At 39.3% G+C, this 23,050-nt stretch overlaps 1 protein-coding gene across 6 annotated transcripts in view; it reads left to right on the plus strand.

Annotated features, from left to right (window-relative positions):
* Positions 1-23,050, plus strand: part of TANC2 (tetratricopeptide repeat, ankyrin repeat and coiled-coil containing 2) — a 363,149-nt gene that overhangs the window by 276,288 nt on the left and 63,811 nt on the right. For all 6 annotated transcript variants that reach the window (XM_060080807.1, XM_060080805.1, XM_060080801.1 and 3 more), the window contains 3 exons: positions 9,271-9,502; positions 16,187-16,353; positions 19,813-20,420. In XM_060080807.1, coding sequence (XP_059936790.1) covers positions 9,271-9,502; positions 16,187-16,353; positions 19,813-20,420 — 1,007 coding nt within the window. The remainder of the gene's footprint in view (positions 1-9,270; positions 9,503-16,186; positions 16,354-19,812; positions 20,421-23,050) is intronic.

Raw genomic sequence — 23,050 nt, forward strand, 5'->3', positions numbered from 1 at the left:
AGCCTCTGCTCTAGAGCCTGCAAGCCACAACTACTGAGCCTGCGCACCACAACTACTGAGCCTGTGCACCACAACTAGTGAAGCCCACATGCCTTAGAGCCAGCGCACCACAACTACTGAGCCCACACACCGCAACTACTGAAACCTGCACACTCTAGGGCCCGCGTGCCACAACTGCTGAAGCCCACACACCTAGAGCCCATGCTCTGCAACAAGAGAAGCCACTGCAATGAGAAGCCCGTGCACCGCAACAAAGAGTAGCCCCCACTCGCTGCAGCTAAGGAAAGCCCGTGCACAGCAACGAAGACCCAGTGGAGCCAAAAAAAAAAAAAAGAAAAAAAGACATCTTTGTTTTACTTTTCCAAATATTCCATGTAAGCTGACTCCTGCCTCTTCTTTAGAACAATCAGAATAACTGTCATCTTAGAAATATACAAGTGCTAAAAAAAAAAAGAAAAGAAATACACAAATGCTGAAGAGCTTTCATCATCACAGTCATTTATTTATTCATTTAGAATATATGCTTGGAATGCCTATAACACAAGATTGAAGTTAAAGCAGTGAACAAGACAGGCACAATCCCTGCTGTTATGTAGCCCACATTTTTGTGGTGGGAAAAGGCCAATTAACAAATATGTAATATGTCAGATGGTGATGAGTGCTAAAAAGGAAGTCTCCCCATGTTGTCACTTCTTAGCCTCTCTCTCATCAAGAGAAAAAGTCCCAAGATGTTTATGTTCAATATTTGGAAAATGTTATTTATTTTTAGTAGGTAATTAGTGACTATACTTACTTGAAAAGTGATCACATTTTAAATTCCATGGATATACCTTCCTTAAGCAAAATATAAATAAATGTCTTTTGTACCTAGAAATGGGATATTTTTTAATTTATATTAAACATTATATAAGAAATGGCCCTTTAGATTAAAATTGATGTTTAGTTCAATATTTGGAAAATGTTAAATATTATAAGTGAGAAATTAGTGATTATTTACACTTACTCAAGGAACATATTTAAAATTTCACCCTTATTTCTTCCTTAAGCAAAAGATAAATATATCTGTTTACGCCTAGAGATGGAATATTGTGAAGTTTACACTAAACAAAAAAAAAATCTAAAACAAATGGCCCCTTAGATTAAAATTGAATATTATCCCAGTAATTGTGCCACAGGTCGCAGTTCAGGTGTAAGTTTGTGCTGTAGAAGCGTAGAGCAGAAGCCAACAATCTTGCTTCTCATCTGTAACAAACTGGTAAGCAGAAATTATCTTTTCAAACCAGTTAGTATTTTGATAAAGTAAGCTAATATATGAGAATTAAAAGTATCCTTGAAAAGCTTCTTGATTTGCTAGCCAGAGTTCTTAGTGTTGGTGCTTGTATATCATTAATTATCATTGGTATTTCGTAGTATGCTTGCTGCTTCTTATGCTTCTTCATAATTGAGGACATTGAAGAGTTCTTGTCACAACTTTAGAGCAATTTTATTTATTGAAGAAACACTTCCCACTTGAAGTAACAGGTTTTGCTAGGTGTACATCTCTTAAATATATTTCCAGTTAATCTTACATGTTCTGAAGTATAATCACAGTAGAGCGGTGCAAAGATCTCATGCGGGGCCTTTCCTGGGTGTGTGACTTTATAACAACCATAGATTTTCCAGGCTTTCGGTCTGTTGCCACCAAGTGATCATACATGCAGAATTCTCCAGACAAGGAGAGGCTGACTTCCATTTACTGAGGGCTTAATGTGTGTTGAGCTTAGTACTTTTTACATTATATTTGTTATTTCACTTCTTCATTCTTAAGCCTGTGAGGTGGTCATTATCATCCCCATTTTACAGATGAGGAAACTGTGCTTCAGTGATAGTTAATTTTCCCAAGGTCTTACTGTTAGTAAACGGCAGAGCTAGGATACAGAGCCAGTATTCACCCCAATGAAGTGAGTCTTCTTCTTCTCCCCATTTTACAGATAAACAGAGACTCTGAGGTTACACAACTTGCTGAGATAACTAGTACGTGACTTGAAACCAGATTTAAACGGAGGCAGGCAGGCTCCAGAGTCCATGCTTTTAACCACTGTGCTGCCCCCGTAGTGTGACAGGAAGGATTTTGTTTAGTGTTCTTTTGGAAAATCTATCGATAATTGAATGTGGCTTTAAAGTAAGGAAGTCATAATGAAGGGACACCTTTCAGAAATTTTGCTGACCTAAAATTCTTCTTCAAAAAGTTTTTATGCAGGACTTCCCTGGTGGTCCAGTGGTCAAGACTTCACCTTCCAATGCAGGGGTGGTGGGTTCGCATAGCTTAGCTTCCCTGGTTGAGGAGCTAAGATCCCACACACCTTGCGACCAAAAAACCAAAATATGAAACAGAAGCAATATTGTAACAAATTCAATAAAGACTTTAAAAACAGTCCACATCCCAAAAAAAGTCTTTAAAAAAAGTTTTTATGCAACTAGAAGCTCTTGTCACATTAGGTAAGTTGTCACTAGGTTAGTCCTTAGATTAAGAAGCTAATACATCTGAAATAAGCTAATTAGAGAAGCCAGCTAATTTTAAGAAGTGTCACAGTGACACAAAAAGCAAAGGTTTTTTTCACCGAAGGAAATCTATGAAAGAAAGAAAACGGAAATGTTATCCTTGCCAAGAGACTAGTTCTGTACTAAATCAGGAGGATGTCAAGTGATATGGTTCCTGAGATTGTTGCTGCTACTGTTAAAGCTATCAGCCAAAGAAGTGATCATTTCAGCAGTTCACATGTGTGTGTTGAGCATAAGACAAAGACTTAAGCCATACATACACACATGGAGAGAGAAAAACAAAAAATGACAACAGTGAAGTATAAGATTTGGTTTGTGTTCCAGTTGGGTATTTTTTTAAAGATTTACATTTTAGGAGAAATGTGATCAGAACTAAACAAGTAACCTATAGATGATGTTTTATAAAATGTGTCTAGGGCGTTTTTCCTCTAAAAATTAACACTGAAATTTTATAGTGAGACCCAGATTGCATCTACATTCAGGATATTGAATATGGGAAACAACCTTATTTATTCCTCTGTCAATCTTGTATTTTTTATCTGTCTCCTCCACCAGAATGGTCAGTATTTAAATTATTGTTCACCACTCTAACCCCAGCTCCTAGCACAATGCCTTGCACAGAAATATGTGTTAAATGAGTGACTAGATTGTAGTCTGTTCTCTATACTGAAGCCTGAGTAATCTTTCTAAAACATATTTTTGTTCTTGCTACATAAAACCTGTCAGTGGCTCCTCCTTGCCCTTAAATGGAATCCACGCTCCCTTCTTGAAACATCACATGTATTAGCATAAAGGGCTTTTACCTTTTATATCTAGCTCAGGTTTTCTCAGCCTCAGCACCATTGACATTTTGGGCCAGATGATTCTTTGTTTGGGGCCGTCCTGTTTATTGTAGTATGTGTAGGAGTGTCCTTGGCCTCTACCCACTATCCAGTAGCATCCTCCCACCCCCGGTTGTGATAACCAAAGCTGTCTCCAGACGTTGCCAAGTGTCCCGTGGGGATCAGAGCCACCCCAAATGAAAACCTCTGCTCTGTCTTATCTCCTACTACTCCCAGCTCACTTCCACTGTAGCCACACTAAAACTGATTTCCTGAAAGTGTAAAGCTGTGTCTTGCCTGAGGGCCTTTACACGTATTGCTTTCCTCTGCCTGGGGCACTCCTGTGCGTTCACTCCACCTCATCCTTTAGATCTCAGCTTAAGTTTTACTTTCAAGAAGACTTCTCTGGCTCTCCTAAGTTACTTAGATATGTTGTACCAACATCTTATATTTTATCTCTCATAGTGCTTTTCCCCCAGTTTTATTGAGATAGAATTGACATATAGCATTGTATTAGTTAAAGATGTACAGCATAATGATTTGATATGTGTGTATATTGTGAAACAATTACCACACTAAGTTTAGTTAATACCCATCAGCTCCCGTAGTTACAGAATTTTTTCTTGTGATGAGAACTTTTAGGATCTACTCTCTTAGCCACTTTCAACTATACAACATAGTATTGTTAACTATAGTCACCGTGTTGTACAACGTCACAATAATAATAACGTTGCAGACAACATCCACCAATGGATACTAAAAGTAGTGGGCAAAAATTTGTGGAGAGACAGGATTTGCATTCTCTCAGAGTATCTCCCCCAAGATATTTATTAACTACAAAGGGTAAGACAGTAACTTTACAGTAGAGAAACATAGAAGAAACCTTTATCTTAGCCAAGCGATCAAGGTCAGCATCACCAGTAACAAGACATGTCAACATCATGAACCCCATTACATGATCCACTGAGATTGACACAACATTGTTTTTGTGGTATTCTTTTTTTTTTTTTTTTTTTTTTTGCGGTACGCGGGCCTCTCACTGCTGTGGCCTCTCCCGTTGTGGAGCACAGGCTCCGGACGCACAGGCTCAGCAGCCATGGCTCACGGGCCCAGCCGCTCCGCGGTATGTGGGATCTTCCCGGACCAGGGCACGAACCCGTGTCCCCTGCATTGGCAGGCGGACTCTCAACCACTGCGCCACCAGGGAAGCCCTTTTATTGATCTGCTTTTTTGTTTTGTTTTGTTTTTGTGATATTCTTGCGAAAAAGTCTCAGTTGGAATATGAGGAAAACATTAGACAAACCCATTCAACAAAATAACAGATCAGGACTCTTCAAAAGTGTCAAGGTCATAAAAGACAAAGACTGAGGAGTTCTTACAGGCTACAGGAGTCTAAGGAGAAATGACAGCTAAATGCAACACGGGGTCCTAGATAGAATGCTGGAACAGAAAAAGGTCATTTGTGGAAAACTGACAAAATTCGAATACTGCCTTTAGTTAATAGTGTTGTGCCAGTGTTATTTCCTGGTTTTGATAATTATGCTATGGTTATATAAAATGTTAAGGGAAGCTGGGTAAGGGATATACGGAAACTCACATCTTTTTGCAACATTTAAGTCTAAAATTAGCTCAAAATAAAAAGTTTTAAAAAATAGGGGCCTCCCTGGTGGCGCAAGTGGTTGAGAGTCCGCCTGCCGATGCAGGGGATACGGGTTCGTGCCCCGGTCTGGGAGGATCCCATATGCCGCGGAGCGGCTGGGCCCGTGAGCCATGGCCGCTGAGCCTGCGCGTCCGGAGCCTGCGCGTCCGGAGCCTGTGCTCCGCAACGGGGGAGGCCACAACAGTGAGAGGCCCGCATACCGCAAAAAAAAAAAAAAAAAAAAAAAAAAGTTTTAAAAAATAAATAAAAGTCCTACTGACAAAAAAAAAAGTTAGAGCTCCAAGCTGGAAAATTACTGAGGCCGAACCCAAGTCTGGAGCTATTCCTAGCTTCCAGTCCCAGGATGGGGATTAGAGTCAGGTTGAGGGACAGGAGAAAAGGCAGAGAAAGTAGTTTTTGACGCTGAGCCTTCAGGTCCCTAGAAACACGAAAAGCCAAAGTAACCCGAAGTGTTGGAAGGGATGCGCTGAGTCAGAAATCAATCAGGAGGGCTTCCCTGGTGGAGCAGTGGTTGAGAGTCCGCCTGCTGATGCAGGGGACACGGGTTCGTGCCCCCGTCCAGGAAGATACCACATGCCGCGGAGCAGCTGGGCCCGTGAGCCATGGCCGCTGAGCCTGCGTGTCCGGAGCCTGTGCTCCGCAACGGGAGAGGCCACAACAGTGAGAGGCCCGCATACCGCAGAAAAAAAAAAGAAAAAAAAAAAGAAATCAATCAGGTGGTGGTGAGGGCAGGGCATTCAAGAAGTGATGAGAAGGAAACAGGGAATAAGAATATGAGAGCAGACCTGAAGGAAGGTCAATGACAACATTAGAATTTAAGTAATGCAAATGCCAGTCATGATGTAAATTAAATTTTTATGTCCAAATGAGTTCCAGATATTCAAAGCTGCCTTTTCTTTATGTGAGATTAGCTTAATCCTGTCACAGATTATTCATTTGAAGTAGAAAAGAATCTTTAAAGAGTGAAGGCCTGGGACTTTTAACACAAGCCTGACAGGTTTGCTGCCATTCAATCATTTGATTAAGGCCTTTGATGAGGATTTTGCTTAGTTGTATCATTTCTTGTGTATAGCTTTAAATCAAAACCTTTTTATACCCAAGGCGATACTGACCTCCAGTCTTTTTGTTTGTTTGTTTGTTCTGTATAGTCTACAAACCTGGCCTTTTTTTTCTTCCCTCACAGCTGTAATCTAAAAGTTACTCACTGTCCTCTTCAAAGAAATACTACAGTTTTGGTCATATTAGATATATTTTGGATAGAATTGTTTTAATCAAAAATATAGAGATTTAACATAAGGAAAATGTGAGATGAAAAAAATTAATAACATAAGAAAAACATAGCTGAAAATGAAATTTCAACAAGTCACTGTGAGAGACAAGAGTTCACCAAGCAGAAAGGTTTTACCTGCTGATTTATTGAGGGTGGACTAATTCTGAACCATTTCCAAGAAGTTGTAATAATAGTGACTGAGTATGGGTGGCTGTGATGACTTCCTCAGAGCTGAAGGGAGTGATCTATTATCCATCACTGAACACTAGTACAATGAGAGAATGCAGGAAAAAACTGCATTCCCAGACTTGTTTCCTATTTGTATATGTAGGAAAAGTTGTAGATAATGTCAATAGACAATTTAAGGGGAAGTACCAAGTGTTTTTGACAGACTGTGTGTACATTTACATACTATGTAGCTGCTTTGAAATGTCTAGTAGATGATCAATTCTGAATCAAACTACAAATTTCATGAAGATGTTGAATGGTCTTTCTGCCTGAATTCTTCAGAGGAATCGAGATTTTATATTTAGAATGCCTAAAAATTTTTTTAATTAAAAGAAAGAAAGGCAGCCACAGATGGGCAACCTTAGCAATGATCTTTGTTAGATAAAACCTCATACAGCCAAGAGCGCAGATGATTTTTAATGAAATCAGTAAAAGAACCGTCTTCCTAAATTTCAGAATTTTTATGTTCAAACTCCTATCCCGTTACTTTAGGTAAGGGGTAAGTTACAGGTGATTTGCTCAGCTGTGCTCTGCCTGGACATATGAAATCAATTGAGGTAAAATACGATGAAAGTTCATATTGATTCAGAGGTTTGCTGTTTGCTTTTTATAAAGTGGAGATTTGTGTCCTTGTGGGCATAACCATTGACATTCACCGTTCATTGAGAGCACAGATGGATTGCTGCCAAGTTTTCTCTTTGGGTTCCTTATGTTGTGCTTAAGGTCCGTAATAAAGCTGTAATCAATCTGTCTACAGAAAGGAGTGGAGATTTCTAAGTACACCTCCTCATTGCCAGTTGCACACTGTGCTCAGACATCATGGCTTCACTCACAAGCAATTCCTATCCTCAGCTTTACATGTGTCCTAACATTTCCTGTATCGTTCAGTTTTCTTAATGCTTAATGAGAACAATTTCAGGTGTTTTTTAAAAAGTGACATTTCCAGCATTGGGGTTTTTGTTTTGTTTTAATTTACGTATTTACTTATTTATTTATTTTTGGCTGCGTTGGGTCTTTGTTGCCGCATGTGGGCTTTCTCTAGTTGTGGTGAGCTGGGGCTACTCTTCGGTGTGGTGCACAGGCTTCTCCCTGTGGTGGCTTCGCTTGTTGTGGAGAACGGGCTCTAGGCACATGGGCTTCAGTAATTGTGGCACACGGGCTCAGTAGTTGCGGTTCGTGGGCTCCAGAGCACAGGTTCAGTAGTTGTGGTGCACGAGCTTAGCTGCTCCCCAGCATGTGGGATCTTCTCAGACCAGTGCTTGAACCAGTGTCCCCTGCATTGGCAGGCGGACTCCTAACCACTGCGCCACCAGGGAAACCCCAGCATTTGTTAAAGAGCTAGATTAAGAGTCATTTCAAAGCAGAACACTTTCGTGAATGACTCTGTTCTCTGAGAGATGATTGAGGAGCTGGGGTCCCAGTGGTATATCTATGCATGCTCCTAGGGCAAATTTCAAATGCCTGTAGGTACAAAGCCAGTAGCTGAAAAGGAGAGGGTATACAGAACCTTGATGATGACCGTGATGTTGATGGAGATGATGTGATGGAAGAGGACAAGAAGTAAGGCAATGATGATGGTGGTAGTGGCATCGGCTAACATTACTGTGCGCTTGTATGTTCTGAGCACCATGTCAATGCTTTCCATACATTCAGGCTGAATCTCCCCTGCAGTTTCTTGTTATCTACACAATCCCATCACTTTTGTAGGTAGTACTTGAGCCAACAGAGTGGTCTAGATTAAAATCACCCTCTGCACTTGCCCTTGAGGCAGAGGGAACAACCAGAAGGTATAGAGCGAACCCTGTGCAAATTCAAACAAACAAAAGAAAAAAAAACAGGGCTTCCCTGGTGGTGCAGTGGTTGAGAGTTCGCCTGCCGATGCAGGGGACACGGGTTCGTGCCCCGGTCCGGGAAGATCCCACATGCCGCGGAGCAGCTGGGCCCGTGAGCCATGGCCGCTGAGCCTGCGCATCCGGAGCCTGTGCTCTGCAACAGGAGAGGCCGCAACAGTGAGAGGCCCGCGTACGGCAAAAAACAAAAAACAAAACAAACAAAAAAAAACACAGAGCTTAAAATTGCAGGTTCCAGCCTGACAGGCCAGACCGTGAATGGTATTAAGATGCATACATTTTCTAAGTTCTTTGAATTTAACACCTGCATCTGACAAAAATCTCACTCCTTTTCTGCTTCCTGTTATTTAATTCTGATTCTCTCTATCTCTGGGTGCTCAGGAAATACTTGGTGATAATTCTTAAGTCTGAGTCATTTTATTTTTTATAAGACTGTTTATAATGAAATTATAATTTTTTAATAATTTTTAAAATACGCCTTAGGAGCATATGTTTGTTGAGTCTAACATATGGTATTTCTCTGGTTATTTTATCCCTAATGCTTTGTTACAGTATCAGACTCTTTTCTCTACTACTCTATGCTGAATAAATATTAGAGCGATTAATATAAATCTTTATTCTCAGGCCTGCTTCCTATTTCTTATAATCCAGAGGGAAAACTCAATTTGTATTTATAAATTTTAATTACGAATTATGATACCATACATATACAAGAGAAATATTGGGTCAAGTTTCTGATCTTAGATAAATCAGGCAGTTTCGAAGTTTAGCAGCTTTTATTTTTACTTGAAGAAGTTGAGGAGTGGGGAGACAGAAGACAGTGTTAGAGAATGATTGTACAGTAGCCATGACCGTTGCTCTTGCTACTGATAAACCTGTGTTCTCATCTTTCTTTTTTAGGTGGTTGCCTATCACTATTGCCAAGCAGATAATGCCTACACCTGCCTGGTGCCGGAATTCGTCCACAATGTTGCTGCCCTGCTCTGCCGCTCACCGCAGCTGGCGGCCTATCGGGAGCAGCTTCTCCGGGAGCCTCACCTACAGAGCATGCTGAGCCTTCGGTCCTGTGTTCAAGATCCCATGGCCTCCTTCCGGAGGGGAGTGCTGGAGCCCCTGGAGAATCTCCACAAAGGTACAGATGAGGTGCAAAGCAGGTGGAAGGTGGAGCCTCTGGAGCCCAAGTTCACCTGGGGTCATGCTATAGAAATGATTATTTTTAATATATATATATATATATATTTTTTTTTTTTTTTTTTTTTTTTTTTTTTTGTGGTACACGGGCCTCTCACTGTTGCAGCCTCTCCCGTTGTGGAGCACACACTCCGGACATGCAGGCTCAGCGGCCATGGCTCACGGGCCCAGCCGCTCCGCGGCATGTGGGATCTTCCCGGACTGGGGCACGAACCTGTGTCCCCTGCATCGGCAGGCGGACTCTCAACCAGTGCGCCACCTGGGAAGCCCAATTATTTTTATCACACTGCGAAAACTAAATGTTCCTACAGGATACAGTTAACAAATAAAAGGTTTTACCTGAAAAAATAAAAATTCCTCCAGGAATTGCTACTTCCTCCTTTCTTTGTAAAAATTCTCATTCTTATTTCCAAATATAATGCATTTCTCTTGAACTAAAGGTAGTAGAGCTACCAGTCCTTCCGTGGAGTTCAAATAAATCGGTAAAGCCATGACTCCAACCCAGTGCTGTGGAGTTTCTGTGGTTAGAAACATCCTCAGTTTTTATATTTGCTTTTTTTTTTTTTACCACAGTCAGGTAAAATGAAATGGCATGTAGAGTTGCATAACTGTGTATATGCTAAAAATTACTTAATTGTCCACTAAAAGGTATTAAGATATTTTTAAGAAGTGGGGGAAAATGCAGTGGGATCCATCTCCCTCTCATGCCTTTCCTCCGTTTTAACTCTGCAGCTCAAGTGTTGGCTGTGACCTAAATGTAACCATCTCCTCCTTCACCCGTCTCTCTGCCTTACCCCCTTCCTAATGTTCTGTCAGTGCTGGAAGCCGAAGAAAAGGACCTGAGTAAGCATGAGATTGCTGAGCAATCCTGTTTATTCCTGAGAGACTTATATACTTTTCTCGAGCATTTCGGAGATGCTTATAAGAATTTACATTCTTCCGGCCTCTATCTTCAGTTATGTGAACTTCCATGCCAATTACTTGGATATCAGAGTTTCTCTTCTCAATGCTGATGACCTCTATCTATACTTCTACTACCTACTATTAGCTTTACCATACCCTAGACTTTTTTAAACATTGGAATTTCTCTGCAATTATTTTGAGCAAAATTAAAGAGAAATTTCTGTACATTCAGTCAATCTTTAAATCCTGTTAATTCTGCCCTCCTGATGTTTCTCACATCCGTTAATCTCAAAGTCATTCCTACCACTGTTACCCTGAAGGCTGTTCAGCTGCCCATGATATCACATCTGTGTTGCTACCCTTCCTGGTCTTCTCTGGTTTTCTGGTCTAGTGCTTCTTTCACATCATAACACACTTGGAAAATTATTAAAATTTGTATAGCTCATTGGGATAAAAAATCATGCCTCCTCATGGCTGGACATGGCTGGACATGGCTGGCCATGGCTGGCCCTGAGGCTACAGCTGCACAAATCCCCTGAAGCCCTGAGGGCTGAAGGGATTCATTTTTAGGCACACTTCTAACCCATTAATGGCATACCTGGTGGGTAGTCTCTGCCCAGTCTCTCCAGTCTTCTAGACTTTATGTACTGCTTCCAGATAAAGCTTCATAAAGCATTGCTCTGATCACTAAATTTCCCTGTTCAGAAACCTCCAGTGCTTCCCTATTACCTCACTGAATTAACTTCCAGCTCCTTGACTTATCATTTAAGGTACTTAATGGCCTGGATCCAACCTACTTTCCAGCCTTATTATCTACTTTTACCCTTACGAACCCTGTGTTTACATGTAAACCAAAGTATCCACTAATCCTTAAATACTCCCCTCCATTTTCCTGCCTCCATACATTTGTTCATTGTTTCCTTTTCTTGATATACCTTCTCCTCACATCTCTGCCTGTCAGAATCCTACCCATCTTTCAAGGACCACCTTAAATACCACCTCATTCATGAAATACCTGCTGATCCACCTGCCCCCTCCAGTAAGTTACAGTATCCTTCCAAATTGACAATAGGTTTTTCTTTTTTATTTCTCACTTATGGTACTTCATACATTACTGTATGTATAATAAGAACTTAAATTTTTATTACTAACATTTATTGAACATTTATTTTATGTCAGATATTATACTTTGTGCTTTATGAGAATTAGTTATTTCTGTACTTATTCCTTTGACTAAACTGCATGCTTTTGAAGTTAGGAACCTTTTCTTATTCAACTTTTATCCTTCATAGTGATTACCTCACCTTGGACATAGTAGGCATTTCAGAAAATAAATTTTGAACAAATAAGTGAACATAGAAATTGCTCACATGTAGGGGTACCTTGAAAGAAAGTCAGTGATACAAGGATCTACATCTTAAGGCTAATTCAAGGAGAATATCCAAATGCATGCAGACTCAGCTCTGGATTCTCAACCATAATTCATGTGTTTTTTAATTTTGCTACTAGATATATTTGCTTCTCATTTAGGTCTGCATAACCAGCTTTAGATATCCCCATTGGTAAATGATGTTCTGAGTGAATTTAATTATTCAATCAAATTCCCATGTTCTTACCCTTAAAACAAAATCACCATCATGAGCAATAACTGGAAACACAATTTATAAAATTAATGAAATACTAAAAATTGTTTGATTAATCCAAAAGAAGCCTGGAAAGAAAGAACAGAGTAATTTTTTTTAATATGGAACAACAAGATGAGAGATTAAAATCAACCATATCAATAATTACATTAAATTTAAATTGACCAAATACTTCTATCAAAAGGCAGAAACTGTCAGACCGGATAAAAAAACAAGACCCAACCATATGCCGTCTGCAGGAGAGGTTATTTAAAGACACAGATTGAAAGTGAAAGGGTAGAAAAATATATACTCTATAAACATGGAGCATAAGAAGGCTGGAGTGGGTCTATTAATGTGAGGCAGAGTGGACTTCAAGACAAGGAGTATTATCAGAGGGACATTTGATAAACATAAAAGGACCAATTTATCAGAAGATAAAGTAATCCTAAATATGTATGAACCTAATAATGGAGGTTCAAAATACATGAATCAAAAACTAATAGAACCAAAGAGCTAAATAGACAAGTACTCAATCACAGTTGGAAATTTTAACACCTCTCTCTCAGTAACTGTTAGAACAAGTAGACAAAAATTAGTAAATATATAGAAGATTTTAACAACACTGTCAACCAATTTGATCCAACTGACATTTATAACTGCACAATATACATTCTTTTCAAGTGCATATGGACCTTATTCTGGGCCATAAAATAAGTCTGAAATTTTCAAAAAATTAAAATCTTACAGAAAATATTCTCTGAGATAATGGAATTAAATTAGAAATCAATACACACAAAATCCCCAAATATTTAGGAATTTAGCAGTGCACTTCTAAACAACCCATAAGAGAAAGAAGAAATCACAAAGCGAATTATAGAATATTTCAAACTGAGTAATACATAAAATCAGTGGTTAAGTTTATGACTTAATAAACTAGAAAAAAATGAGGAAAACAAAACCAGAGTAAGCAGAAAGAAGGAAATAATAAAAAGCAAGAGCAGCAGTCAGTGAAAGAGAAAAAAATTAATAGTTAAAATGAATGAACCCCTAGGAAGATTGATCAAGAAAATGAGAGGAAAACACATCAGGCATGAAAGAGAAGCTAGCATTACAGTTCCTACAGACATTAAAAGAAAAATAAGGGATTATTATGAACAACTATATAACAATAAATTCAACAACTTAAATTGGGCAGATTCTATAAAAAACACAACTTACCAAAAGTGACTCAAGAGGAAAGAGAAAATCTGACTAGCTCTTATCTATTTAATTTGTAAGTTAAAAGAAAACTCCAGGCTCAGATGGTTTTACTAATGAATTGTATCCAACATTTAAAGAAGAAATAATACGAATCTTACACAAACGTTTTCAGAAAATAAAGGAAAAGAGAACATTTCTCCGTTTGTTTTATTAGACAAGCATTAATGCTGAAACCAAAATATCATAAGGACTTTATAAGAAAAGAAAATTACAGACATGTATTCCTCATAACCATAATAGCAAAATCCTGAAACACACTAATAGCAAAATGATTAGTTTTACTTGACCAGGAATGCAATGTTAGTTTAACATTTGAAAGTTAATCACTGTAATTCATAATATTAACAGAATAAATGAGAAAATCTATATGTCTTTATATAAATATATATCTATAATCTCAACAAATGCAGAAAAACATTTAACAAAATATTACAATTAACAATAAAAACTTTCTGCAAACTAAGAATAGAAGAAAACTTAGTCTCATAAAGGACAGTTCCAAAACACATGCAAGTAACAATGAAATATTAAATACATTTCCCCCACTATCAGGAGCAAGGCGACTTAACATTCGACATTCCATGTGTGGTCCAAGCTAGCACAATAAGAAAACAAACAAGCAAATAGTATAAAGATTGGAAAGGAAGAAGTAAAACTGTCTTTATTTGCAGATGTGATTATTTACCTAGAACAGTCTAAGGAATCTACAAAAGAAAAAAAAAAGCCTATGAGAATTAACATAGGTGGAGCTACAGTCTATATGGTTAATATGCAGTATCTGTTGTATTTATATACTAGCAGCAAACAACTGAAAACTGAAATTTTAAAAGTAGTGTCGCAGTTTTAAAACGTGGCTGCAAAATCTTTGACATTCCTCCCATCCAGATTTAGGGTCTGTGTCTCCTTCCCTTGCATCTTAGCAGACTTGTGGCTGCTTCAACCAATAAAATACTACAAAATGATGCTATGTGATATCTGAGGCTAGGTCATAAATGGTCATGCTGCTTCCATCTTGTTCACTGAAACACTTGCTTTTGGGGGTATTCATTGCCACGTCAAAAGACTGACTACTTGGGCTTCCCTGGTGACACAGTGGTTGAGGGTCCGCCTGCCAATGCAGGGGACACGGGTTCGTGCCCCGGTCCGGGGGGATCCCACATGCCACGGAGAGGCTGGGCCCCCATGGCTGCTGAGCCTGCGCGTCCGGAGCCTGTGCTCCGCAGTGGGAGAGGCCACGGCAGTGAGAGGCCCGCGTACTGCAAAAAAAAAGAAAAAAAGAAAGACTGACTACTTTGAGTTTACCCTGCTGTGAGAAAGTACAAACCACATGGAGCAGCCATATATTAGTGTTCCAGTTGACTGTTCTGTGCCCCCATTTGTGTGGGTAAATCCCAATTAGTTCCAAGCAACTCCTCTCTCTTCCGGAATTAGTTGGACTCCCTAAAGGAGTAATGTGTTTTCTTAGCCCTACATCATCTAGAATGCCATTTCATTAATACTCATTGTTAACAGTTAGAGAGCTGAAATCCATAGTTCATTTCTCTTCCTAAAGTCACCAGATGAAAGTAATAGTTGAAACTCTTTATAATTTGAGAACTAATTTATAGTACTCAGGCTATTGAAATTAAACTCCTTTATGTAAAGCTTGTACTTTAGAGGGGAAATATAAAGTTTTATTAATCATGCAAAAAATCTGCATATTTTCAAATGTGAAACAAAAATATGTAGAGTTTCGATTAGTCTCGACTCTTTCAAAAGCTAAAAGAGCCAACGTGGTACAGAGTTGCTCAGAGTTTTCCTTCTGTCCCCAGCTTCACTTTCTGTTTCCTCCTCAGATATAACCTATTTCCTGTTTCAGGCATCCAGTGACTTCTTTCTCTCTTCCCCTGCTTTCCTCTCTTCAGAACCTGTAAGGTCCTACCAACTAGGAACTTTTACTTGTTATTTGCAATTCATTTATACTGAAATGTTCATTCAGCCAGGGGATTTTTTTAATCTCTAATTGTTCAATATTGTTTAAGAATCAGTAAGCATTTAATGGGAGTGGAAACCTGAAATCTTACCAAGTCTTCTGCAGCCTAGCCCTAACGATAAACTGATCTTGTCAATTTAGGATAGTATAGACTCCAGGCGGGAAAGGGAAACAAAAGAAATTTGTCTTTCCTGCATGGCTCCTGCTCCCCTGGAAAGATCACGTAAGGGTCTGGTCTCCTTGAAGCTGCTTTAGGTATAGTCTAGGAAGCTGCTGGTTCTGTAAGATCTTGGAATCCAGCCTGCCTAGTGTAGCTCTGTCTGTTGGTTGGGATTCCTCTTCTCTCTTCCTCCATCCCTTCCTTCCTACTACGTATTCACATATAGTCTTATATACTGCTGTGGACTCCAAATTAAACCTTTTTTTTTTTTTTTTTTGGAAATTCCCCAAAGAACATGTGATACTGTTCTCTTTAATGCTGTCAGATTCGGGGGTGCTGAGGGGGAGAAAAACATTCTTTCCAGCTTTTTCAGGTATGAGAGAAGAATACATTTACATGTGCAAATTCTCATAAATGCAGTGCTCAGCCTGTCTCACAACTGATAGGGGGAAATGATGATGATGATACATATGCTTTATATATTATTTATGTGACAAACACATTCATACCTGGTGAAAAGCAAAATGAACTCACTAAATGAATTATTCCACATCTTTATAATAAATTATGTACCCTGAGCATTCACTAAACACACAACAGACCTTTTCTAATTTTTTCTTCCAAGGAGATACATGATCAAAGACCCAGAAAGAACTCACTTATCCACTTGGTAATTATTAAGTAACTTGTTTCTTTCTATCTCAGAGAGAAAAATCCCAGATGAAGATTTCATCATCTTAATTGATGGATTAAATGAAGCAGAATTTCACAAACCGGATTATGGGGATACAATTGTATCATTTCTGAGTAAAATGATTGGAAAATTTCCTTCCTGGCTCAAACTAATTGTAACAGTTAGGACCAGTTTACAGGTATGTGTTTGTTTGCTTTTGGACCATAAATTATTTCCCTTGGAGAGTGCTTAAACTGAAAAAGTTCTAGGTCCTTGTACCTTTAGTGATGAGCTTTTCTAAATCTCTACCATGTCCTAGAGCACTAGCAAGAGTAATTCCCAATGAGCATATTTTGAGAGTAAGAGATATAATCTAGAGAGAGCATTCTCTGTATACTACTCTCTTAGCTCAAATTCCCATTTCCATTGCTCTGGGTAAGTTTTGATAAAGTGTCCCTCAAAAAAGCATGAAAAGAAAGTCCACTTTTCTAGACTTTGTCATGAGTATAGCAAAGCAAATAGATGCTGTAACACTCTAATTCACTGTTTGACTTTTGTTTTATGTTTTTTTATCATTTAATGCCAGGCAAAATCCAGTTCAATGTACAGTGTAGAGTCAGATTTTCTAGTTCTTCCCTCTGTTTCTCAACTTTCTATAGCATGAAGATGGACTTTCTTCTATATATTTCTTTTTCTAAGAAATATTGGCAATATTAAGGCTTTATATTAAATTTACTGCAACTGGGAGATAAGAGTTTTTTTTAATTACCTTCCCTGCTCACTCACTGATCACTCAGTTTATGGCCTGGAAGAATGACTAGGAATGTTGGAACTGTGCCTGTAAAGACATATGGGCTAAGGATAAATGACTCCACCTTCTCTACCATTCACAGTATAGCTGAGTTGGTATTTTCCATTCTTTACATATTCACACTTGGTTTGAAACAGGGTTTCTCAACCTTTTTTCCCCTAACCATAGCCTCTTTTAAAGAACATTAAAATTTTGCATAGTATACACCCATCCCACTATTTTGATGCAGCTCCCTTAAAACAGTTGTTAATATACAGAAACTAATCTCGGGGCCCTCCTTTTCCCCTCTCCCAGGCATTTAGTATTTTTCCTATAGATTGACCAATTTAGGTCAGTCTGCCTTCTTTGATCAGAGACTGTACTTCTGATCCTGACCACCAACTTACAGATGTTTGTTATTAAAATCTCAAAGTAATTTGAAGAATGTGAGTGAATCAACATAAATGCATCTTTACAACTAAAAATTATGTAATCTGCCATTATTGGTCAGTAGCTTGTTAAAGATGAAAGATGAATAAAAGAAACTTCCAGGAACACAATCTCTGACTAGTTTTACTAAGTACGTACTTAGGAGATATCTTCGTTTATATAATTTTTGTTTGTTTGTTTTGGGTTTTTTTCTTCATTTATATTTTTATATAATGCCATGTGCAATCTCAAAAAACGTTTTAAGTATGACTTGGTAGACCACGTGACTTTAATTTTTCAGCTGTGCCAAAGAACAGGAAAAGTACTATACACTCAAAGTCCAAATGTCAGTGTCTTCATAGATCAAGACCTGCAATGACTTCCCAGATACTTCATTCACTTCAACCAATAACTTTTTAAAATTATTTAGCTGACAATGAAACAATTCCTAGGTCTTTAAAAATGAACCCTCATAATTGATCATTCATTATTTCCACAAACATTTTTTATGTACTTCAAGTATAAAGGCTCTTTCTAAGAGCTGAGGATACGATGGTGAACAAGACAGACAATATCCCTGCCCTCATAAAGCTTGTATTCTAGTGAGGAACACAAATAATAAAGTAAAAAATGAACATATATTAAAAATTTAGGTAGTGTTAGTGCTATGAAGACAAATATAACAGAGTAAAGGGATAAATGAGGATGACAGATATTTTAGATAGGGCAGATAGGAAAGGCCTCTCTAAGGAGCCTTGTAAAGTGATAACATCTGATTTACTTTCTTTGGCTGCTGGCTGTGTAGATAATAATATGTAGGGGATCAAGAATGGAAGCAGAAGTACAGGTGAAAGGTGATGGTGGCTTAGACTAGAGTGGGAACAGTGGAGACCCTCTGAAGTGGTCATATTTGGAGTATATTTTGAAGAAGAATCAAAAGGACTTGATGATGGGCTGGATGTGGGAATGAGCAAGAGAGAAGATTCAAGGATGAATTGTGGGGTTTTGGTGAGCAACTGGGTAGATGCTGGTTTGAGGAAAAGAGAAGGATCATAGATAGTTCCTATGATATGGTGGTAGGGTCAGTGGTAATACCATTTATTGACATGCGGAGGTTTTGTGGTGGGGGGAAATTTTAGTAGTTCTGATTTGATCACATAAGTTTGTCTATGAAACATCCAAGTGTCATTGTTGAGTAGACGGAGATACAAGATGAGAGCTCAGAAGAAATGACTAAGCTGGAAATATGAAATTAGACATCATCCATGTATAGATGATATTTAGAACCATGGGACCCAACTATTCTAGGGAGTGAGGGTGGCCAGATAAGAGGAAAGAATGGAGACGTGAGCCCTGGGTGGACTGAGAAATGAGAGAGGAGCCAGCCAAAAAGGCTGGGTAGGAGTAGCCAGTGTGCTAAGAGGAAGATGAGGGGAGCATGCTGTGGAAGCAAAAGCTGCAGGAGGGCACTCGAGAAGAAAGATGTGTTCACCTGTGTCAGATACTGCTGAGAGGTTGAGGAGGATGAGAAATGAAACTTGGTTATTGGATTTGGCAAGATGAAGATTGCTGATCATCTTGACAACGACCATTTCAGTGAAGTGACGGGATTGAAGCCTGATTGCAACAAATGGAGGAGAGAATGGGAAGGGAGGAATGAAATACAGTAAGTAGAGAAAACTTTTCTGTTAGATTTTGCTAAACATGGGAACAGAGATATAGTAGCTGGAGGGAGGAATATGGAGTCACATGTCTGTGTGGAGACAAGACAGAAAGAGGAGAGAAGAGGAAATTAATGCAGGAGAGGGAATAGATACTTACAGGAGCAAAGTCTATAAGCACATAAGAAAAGATGGATTCCAGAGCGTGAGAGTCACCACAAAGCCCTGTCACCTTCCCCCAATGTAATTTCCAAGCAGATCACCAAGGTACCAAGCTTCCCACTATTAGAAGTGTTCCTTTGAGCTAAGGCATCTCCAAAAAACCTACATTAAAAAAAAAGTCATTTTATCAGGCGGGATAGAAGGTCACATTTTTATATGACATTCTTTAAGTCCTTTTACATTTATCTTAGTGAGTTGTACTTTGACATTATGATATCGTTTACACTGAGAAAAATACAACAAAAGTTATATGGCATTCTCTTTTCTATTTTAGGAGTGAGTGTTATTTAGGATATTGACCATTAAATCACTCCTAAAGTGCCCTTTATGAAGACCCATAAAAGTTATTTTAAGTCTCAATATTAGGAAAAGTGTCCCTCCTGTGCAACTAATATGTCTTAATCTATGGACACTAATACTCGATCGTATTTCCCTCTTTTCTTTGACCACTCAGAAGTTCAGAATAAATTTGTGGACCTAGTAGTTTATCACAAGAGTTAGGGGAAACTGAAGGTCTTTCTCTCTCTCTCTCTCTCTCTCTCTCCATCTGTTTTAGGAAATTACCAAGCTGCTGCCTTTCCATAGGATTTTTTTGGATCGACTAGAAGAGAATGAAGCCATAGACCAGGACCTGCAGGCTTACATCCTGCACCGGATACACAGCAGCTCAGAGATCCAGAATAACATTTCACTTAATGGCAAAATGGACAATACTACATTTGGCAAACTCAGTTCTCATCTCAAGACACTCAGTCAAGGGTCCTATCTATACCTGAAACTCACATTTGACCTCATAGAGAAAGGCTATCTAGTGTTAAAGAGCTCTAGCTACAAAGTAGTTCCTGTTTCGCTCTCTGAGGTTTACTTACTCCAGTGCAATATGAAGTTCCCAACCCAGTCTTCCTTTGACCGGGTGATGCCTCTCCTGAATGTGGCAGTGGCCTCTCTCCACCCACTGACTGATGAACATATCTTCCAAGCCATCAATGCTGGCAGCATTGAAGGCACGCTAGAATGGGAGGATTTTCAGCAGAGAATGGAGAACCTCTCCATGTTCCTAATCAAGCGCAGAGACATGACTCGTATGTTTGTACATCCTTCTTTTCGAGAATGGCTTATCTGGAGAGAAGAAGGAGAGAAAACCAAATTTCTCTGTGATCCCAGGTAAGCCATAGATCTGTAATAAGCAATTTGTGAGCCTATTTTGTATTTATTGCATGGAGCATGGGTATTGAAAACAGTGAGAAGTGTTCTTCATTGAACATTTCACATAAAGGAAACATCATCTCTGTTTCTTCTTAAGACAAGGCTATAATGAAGTTTATTTTCTCACAATATTATTTCCTTAAGACTCAAAATCTGCATAGATGTTTAGAATGCTCCTTACATTCCTGTATTTTTCTAAACAACTTTCTCTGATTCCACTAGGGTTCACAGGCTATAATTAATTTTTTTAACTAATTTATTTATTTTGGCTGCGTTGGGTCTTCGTTGCTGCATGCGGGCTTTCTCTAGTTGCGGCGAGTAGGGGCTACTCTTCGTTGCGGTGCGCGGGCTTCTCATTGTGGTGGCTTCTCGTTGCGGAGCACGGGCTCAGTAGTTGTGACTTGCAGGCTCTAGAGTACAGGCTCAGTAATTGTGGCACACGGGCTTAGTTGGTCTGCAGCATGTGAGATCTTCCCGGACCAGGGCTTGAACCCGTGTCCCCTGCTTTGGCAGGCAAATTCTTAACCACTGTGCCACCAGGGCAGTCCCCAGGCGGTAATTAATTTAACCATTTAACAGACTTCCTCAGTATTCTTCAGAAAGAATTGATACATTGTTCACCTCTTTGACTTAGAGCAGAATTGTTTTAAGATTGTGAGTGCCCTTTTAAAAGCCATACCATTGTTAAAGTCACCAATGACTGACCCCATTAGAGCCCAGCTGATGCTAAGATTTATAGTGGAAAATGGAATCTTACACCTTACAGCTGAAAAAGACTTGAGGAGATCAGCTGATTTAGCCACTCTTACCTTTAGATAAATGAAGTGTCATTATCCCTATTTTACTATAAAGGCCTTAAAATGCTGAATCACTTGTGAAAAGCCATAAGGTTAACAGGTGGGAGAAAGGAAGAGGAGTTCAAAGAGGAATGGCAAATGTGCTGTGTGTACCACTGCTCCCCTATCCTGCACCCGTGGCAGATGTCACTGATTTACCCCAGCACTCTTTCCTGATGAGCTTGACCCTGACATAATCTTTCTCAGCTCAACAAACCAGACTCGATATGAAACTGTTTCCCATTCTCTTGGGTAGAACCTAGATCTCTAGCATCCTAGTGAGGTGTGCTTTCTACTCCTTCACACTCCTTTTTGAAAGAATTATTCCTTTAATAAAGTTGATGTTTTCAAAAGAAGGTATAGTCCTAATTTCCTGGAAACAAAGAAGATACCAACAACACAGCTGACAAACGCAGAGCTTATTCTGGCTCAAAAAGAAGATAGGCCAGGTTTGCCTGTGCCTTCCACTGTGAGCCATCAGAGAGGCTGACCGTCTCTGACCGTGCTGGGATTTTATTACTACTCACGAGGCATGTTCTTCACCAGGTCCTGTTAGAGACACCTGTGCTTGTGGGCATGCTGCTTGGCCTACTTCATGCCGACTCGCTAGAAAATCAGTTCCAGATTCTGATGACCATATTAAGCCAGGCAGTAGATTTTGTGCTGTCTTCCCTAAGAGGGAAACTTTTTAAAGAAACATGCTGTAGTGGAAAGAACATAAACGTTGGAGTCAGATGACCTGCTTAATAAATCCTACCTCTTCTAGGAACTGTGGCCTTTGGAAAATTACATAATGTTTCTGAGACAGTTTTCTCATCTACATAAAAGGGATGATAATTCCTAGAGCTGTTAGAATTGAGGTCATGTAGTGTAATGCCTAGACTAGCACAGAGTACAGAGAAGGTGGTCAGGGGATGTTCTTTGTCCTCCCCTCTCTTTGCAGTAATAGACCTTTCAGGTGTACCTCAACTAAATCCTGTGGCTAATTGGATAGGCAGCAGGAATCTTCTGCTATCAGCATTTGGGGGCACAAGATTTTTTTTAAAAAACCCTGGGTCTGAGTCTCTTCTATGAGTTGTATGCCATTCCCAAGAGGATTTTATTGTAAATCCCACTAGTACTGCTGCTGATGTTAGTACACAGAGTTGGCAACGACATAGTTAAGAAAAAGAGACCAATCTAGAATTGCCTAATAAACACTGAAATCAGTTTCCAGAGGAACTTTGCTGTCTGATCTGCTCTCATCCTGGAACGTCTCAGAGGATTGAGAACTGAGGTCCAAGGGAGCCAGACTAACGCTGAATTAACAGTATCCTTACAACAGATAAAAACCCTCAGGCTTTCAAAGGGAAAAAGATGGTATTTATGCAGCCATATCATGGCTTACGTTCTCAACATTGTTTATTAACTAGAATCATTTTGGCAAGAGGCTGATGCACTGGGACAAGGAGAGCAAACACTTCTAACTTCAAATGCTGTGTAGTCTGTTCCCTGGCGATTGAATAACACTCAGGGCTGCTGAGGGATCATCATATATCACTTAATGGCAGAGAGTAAACAGGACCAGGCATTATCAAAAAAGCTTTCTTACATGTTTCATCTCAGTTGGAATTCAGCCTTCTTCCCAGCACTGTCTGGCACCAGCTTTGTTACTAAGGTATTGATCTCAGAGCTTGAGGCCCCCTGGGTCAATGAGATGGAAATGCGCTAAGAATTTAATGTCACTGGCAAAGCCCAGGCTGGCCTTTCAAA

Source organism: Mesoplodon densirostris, chromosome 18, assembly GCF_025265405.1.
Source record: "Mesoplodon densirostris isolate mMesDen1 chromosome 18, mMesDen1 primary haplotype, whole genome shotgun sequence".
NCBI lineage: Eukaryota > Metazoa > Chordata > Mammalia > Artiodactyla > Ziphiidae > Mesoplodon > Mesoplodon densirostris.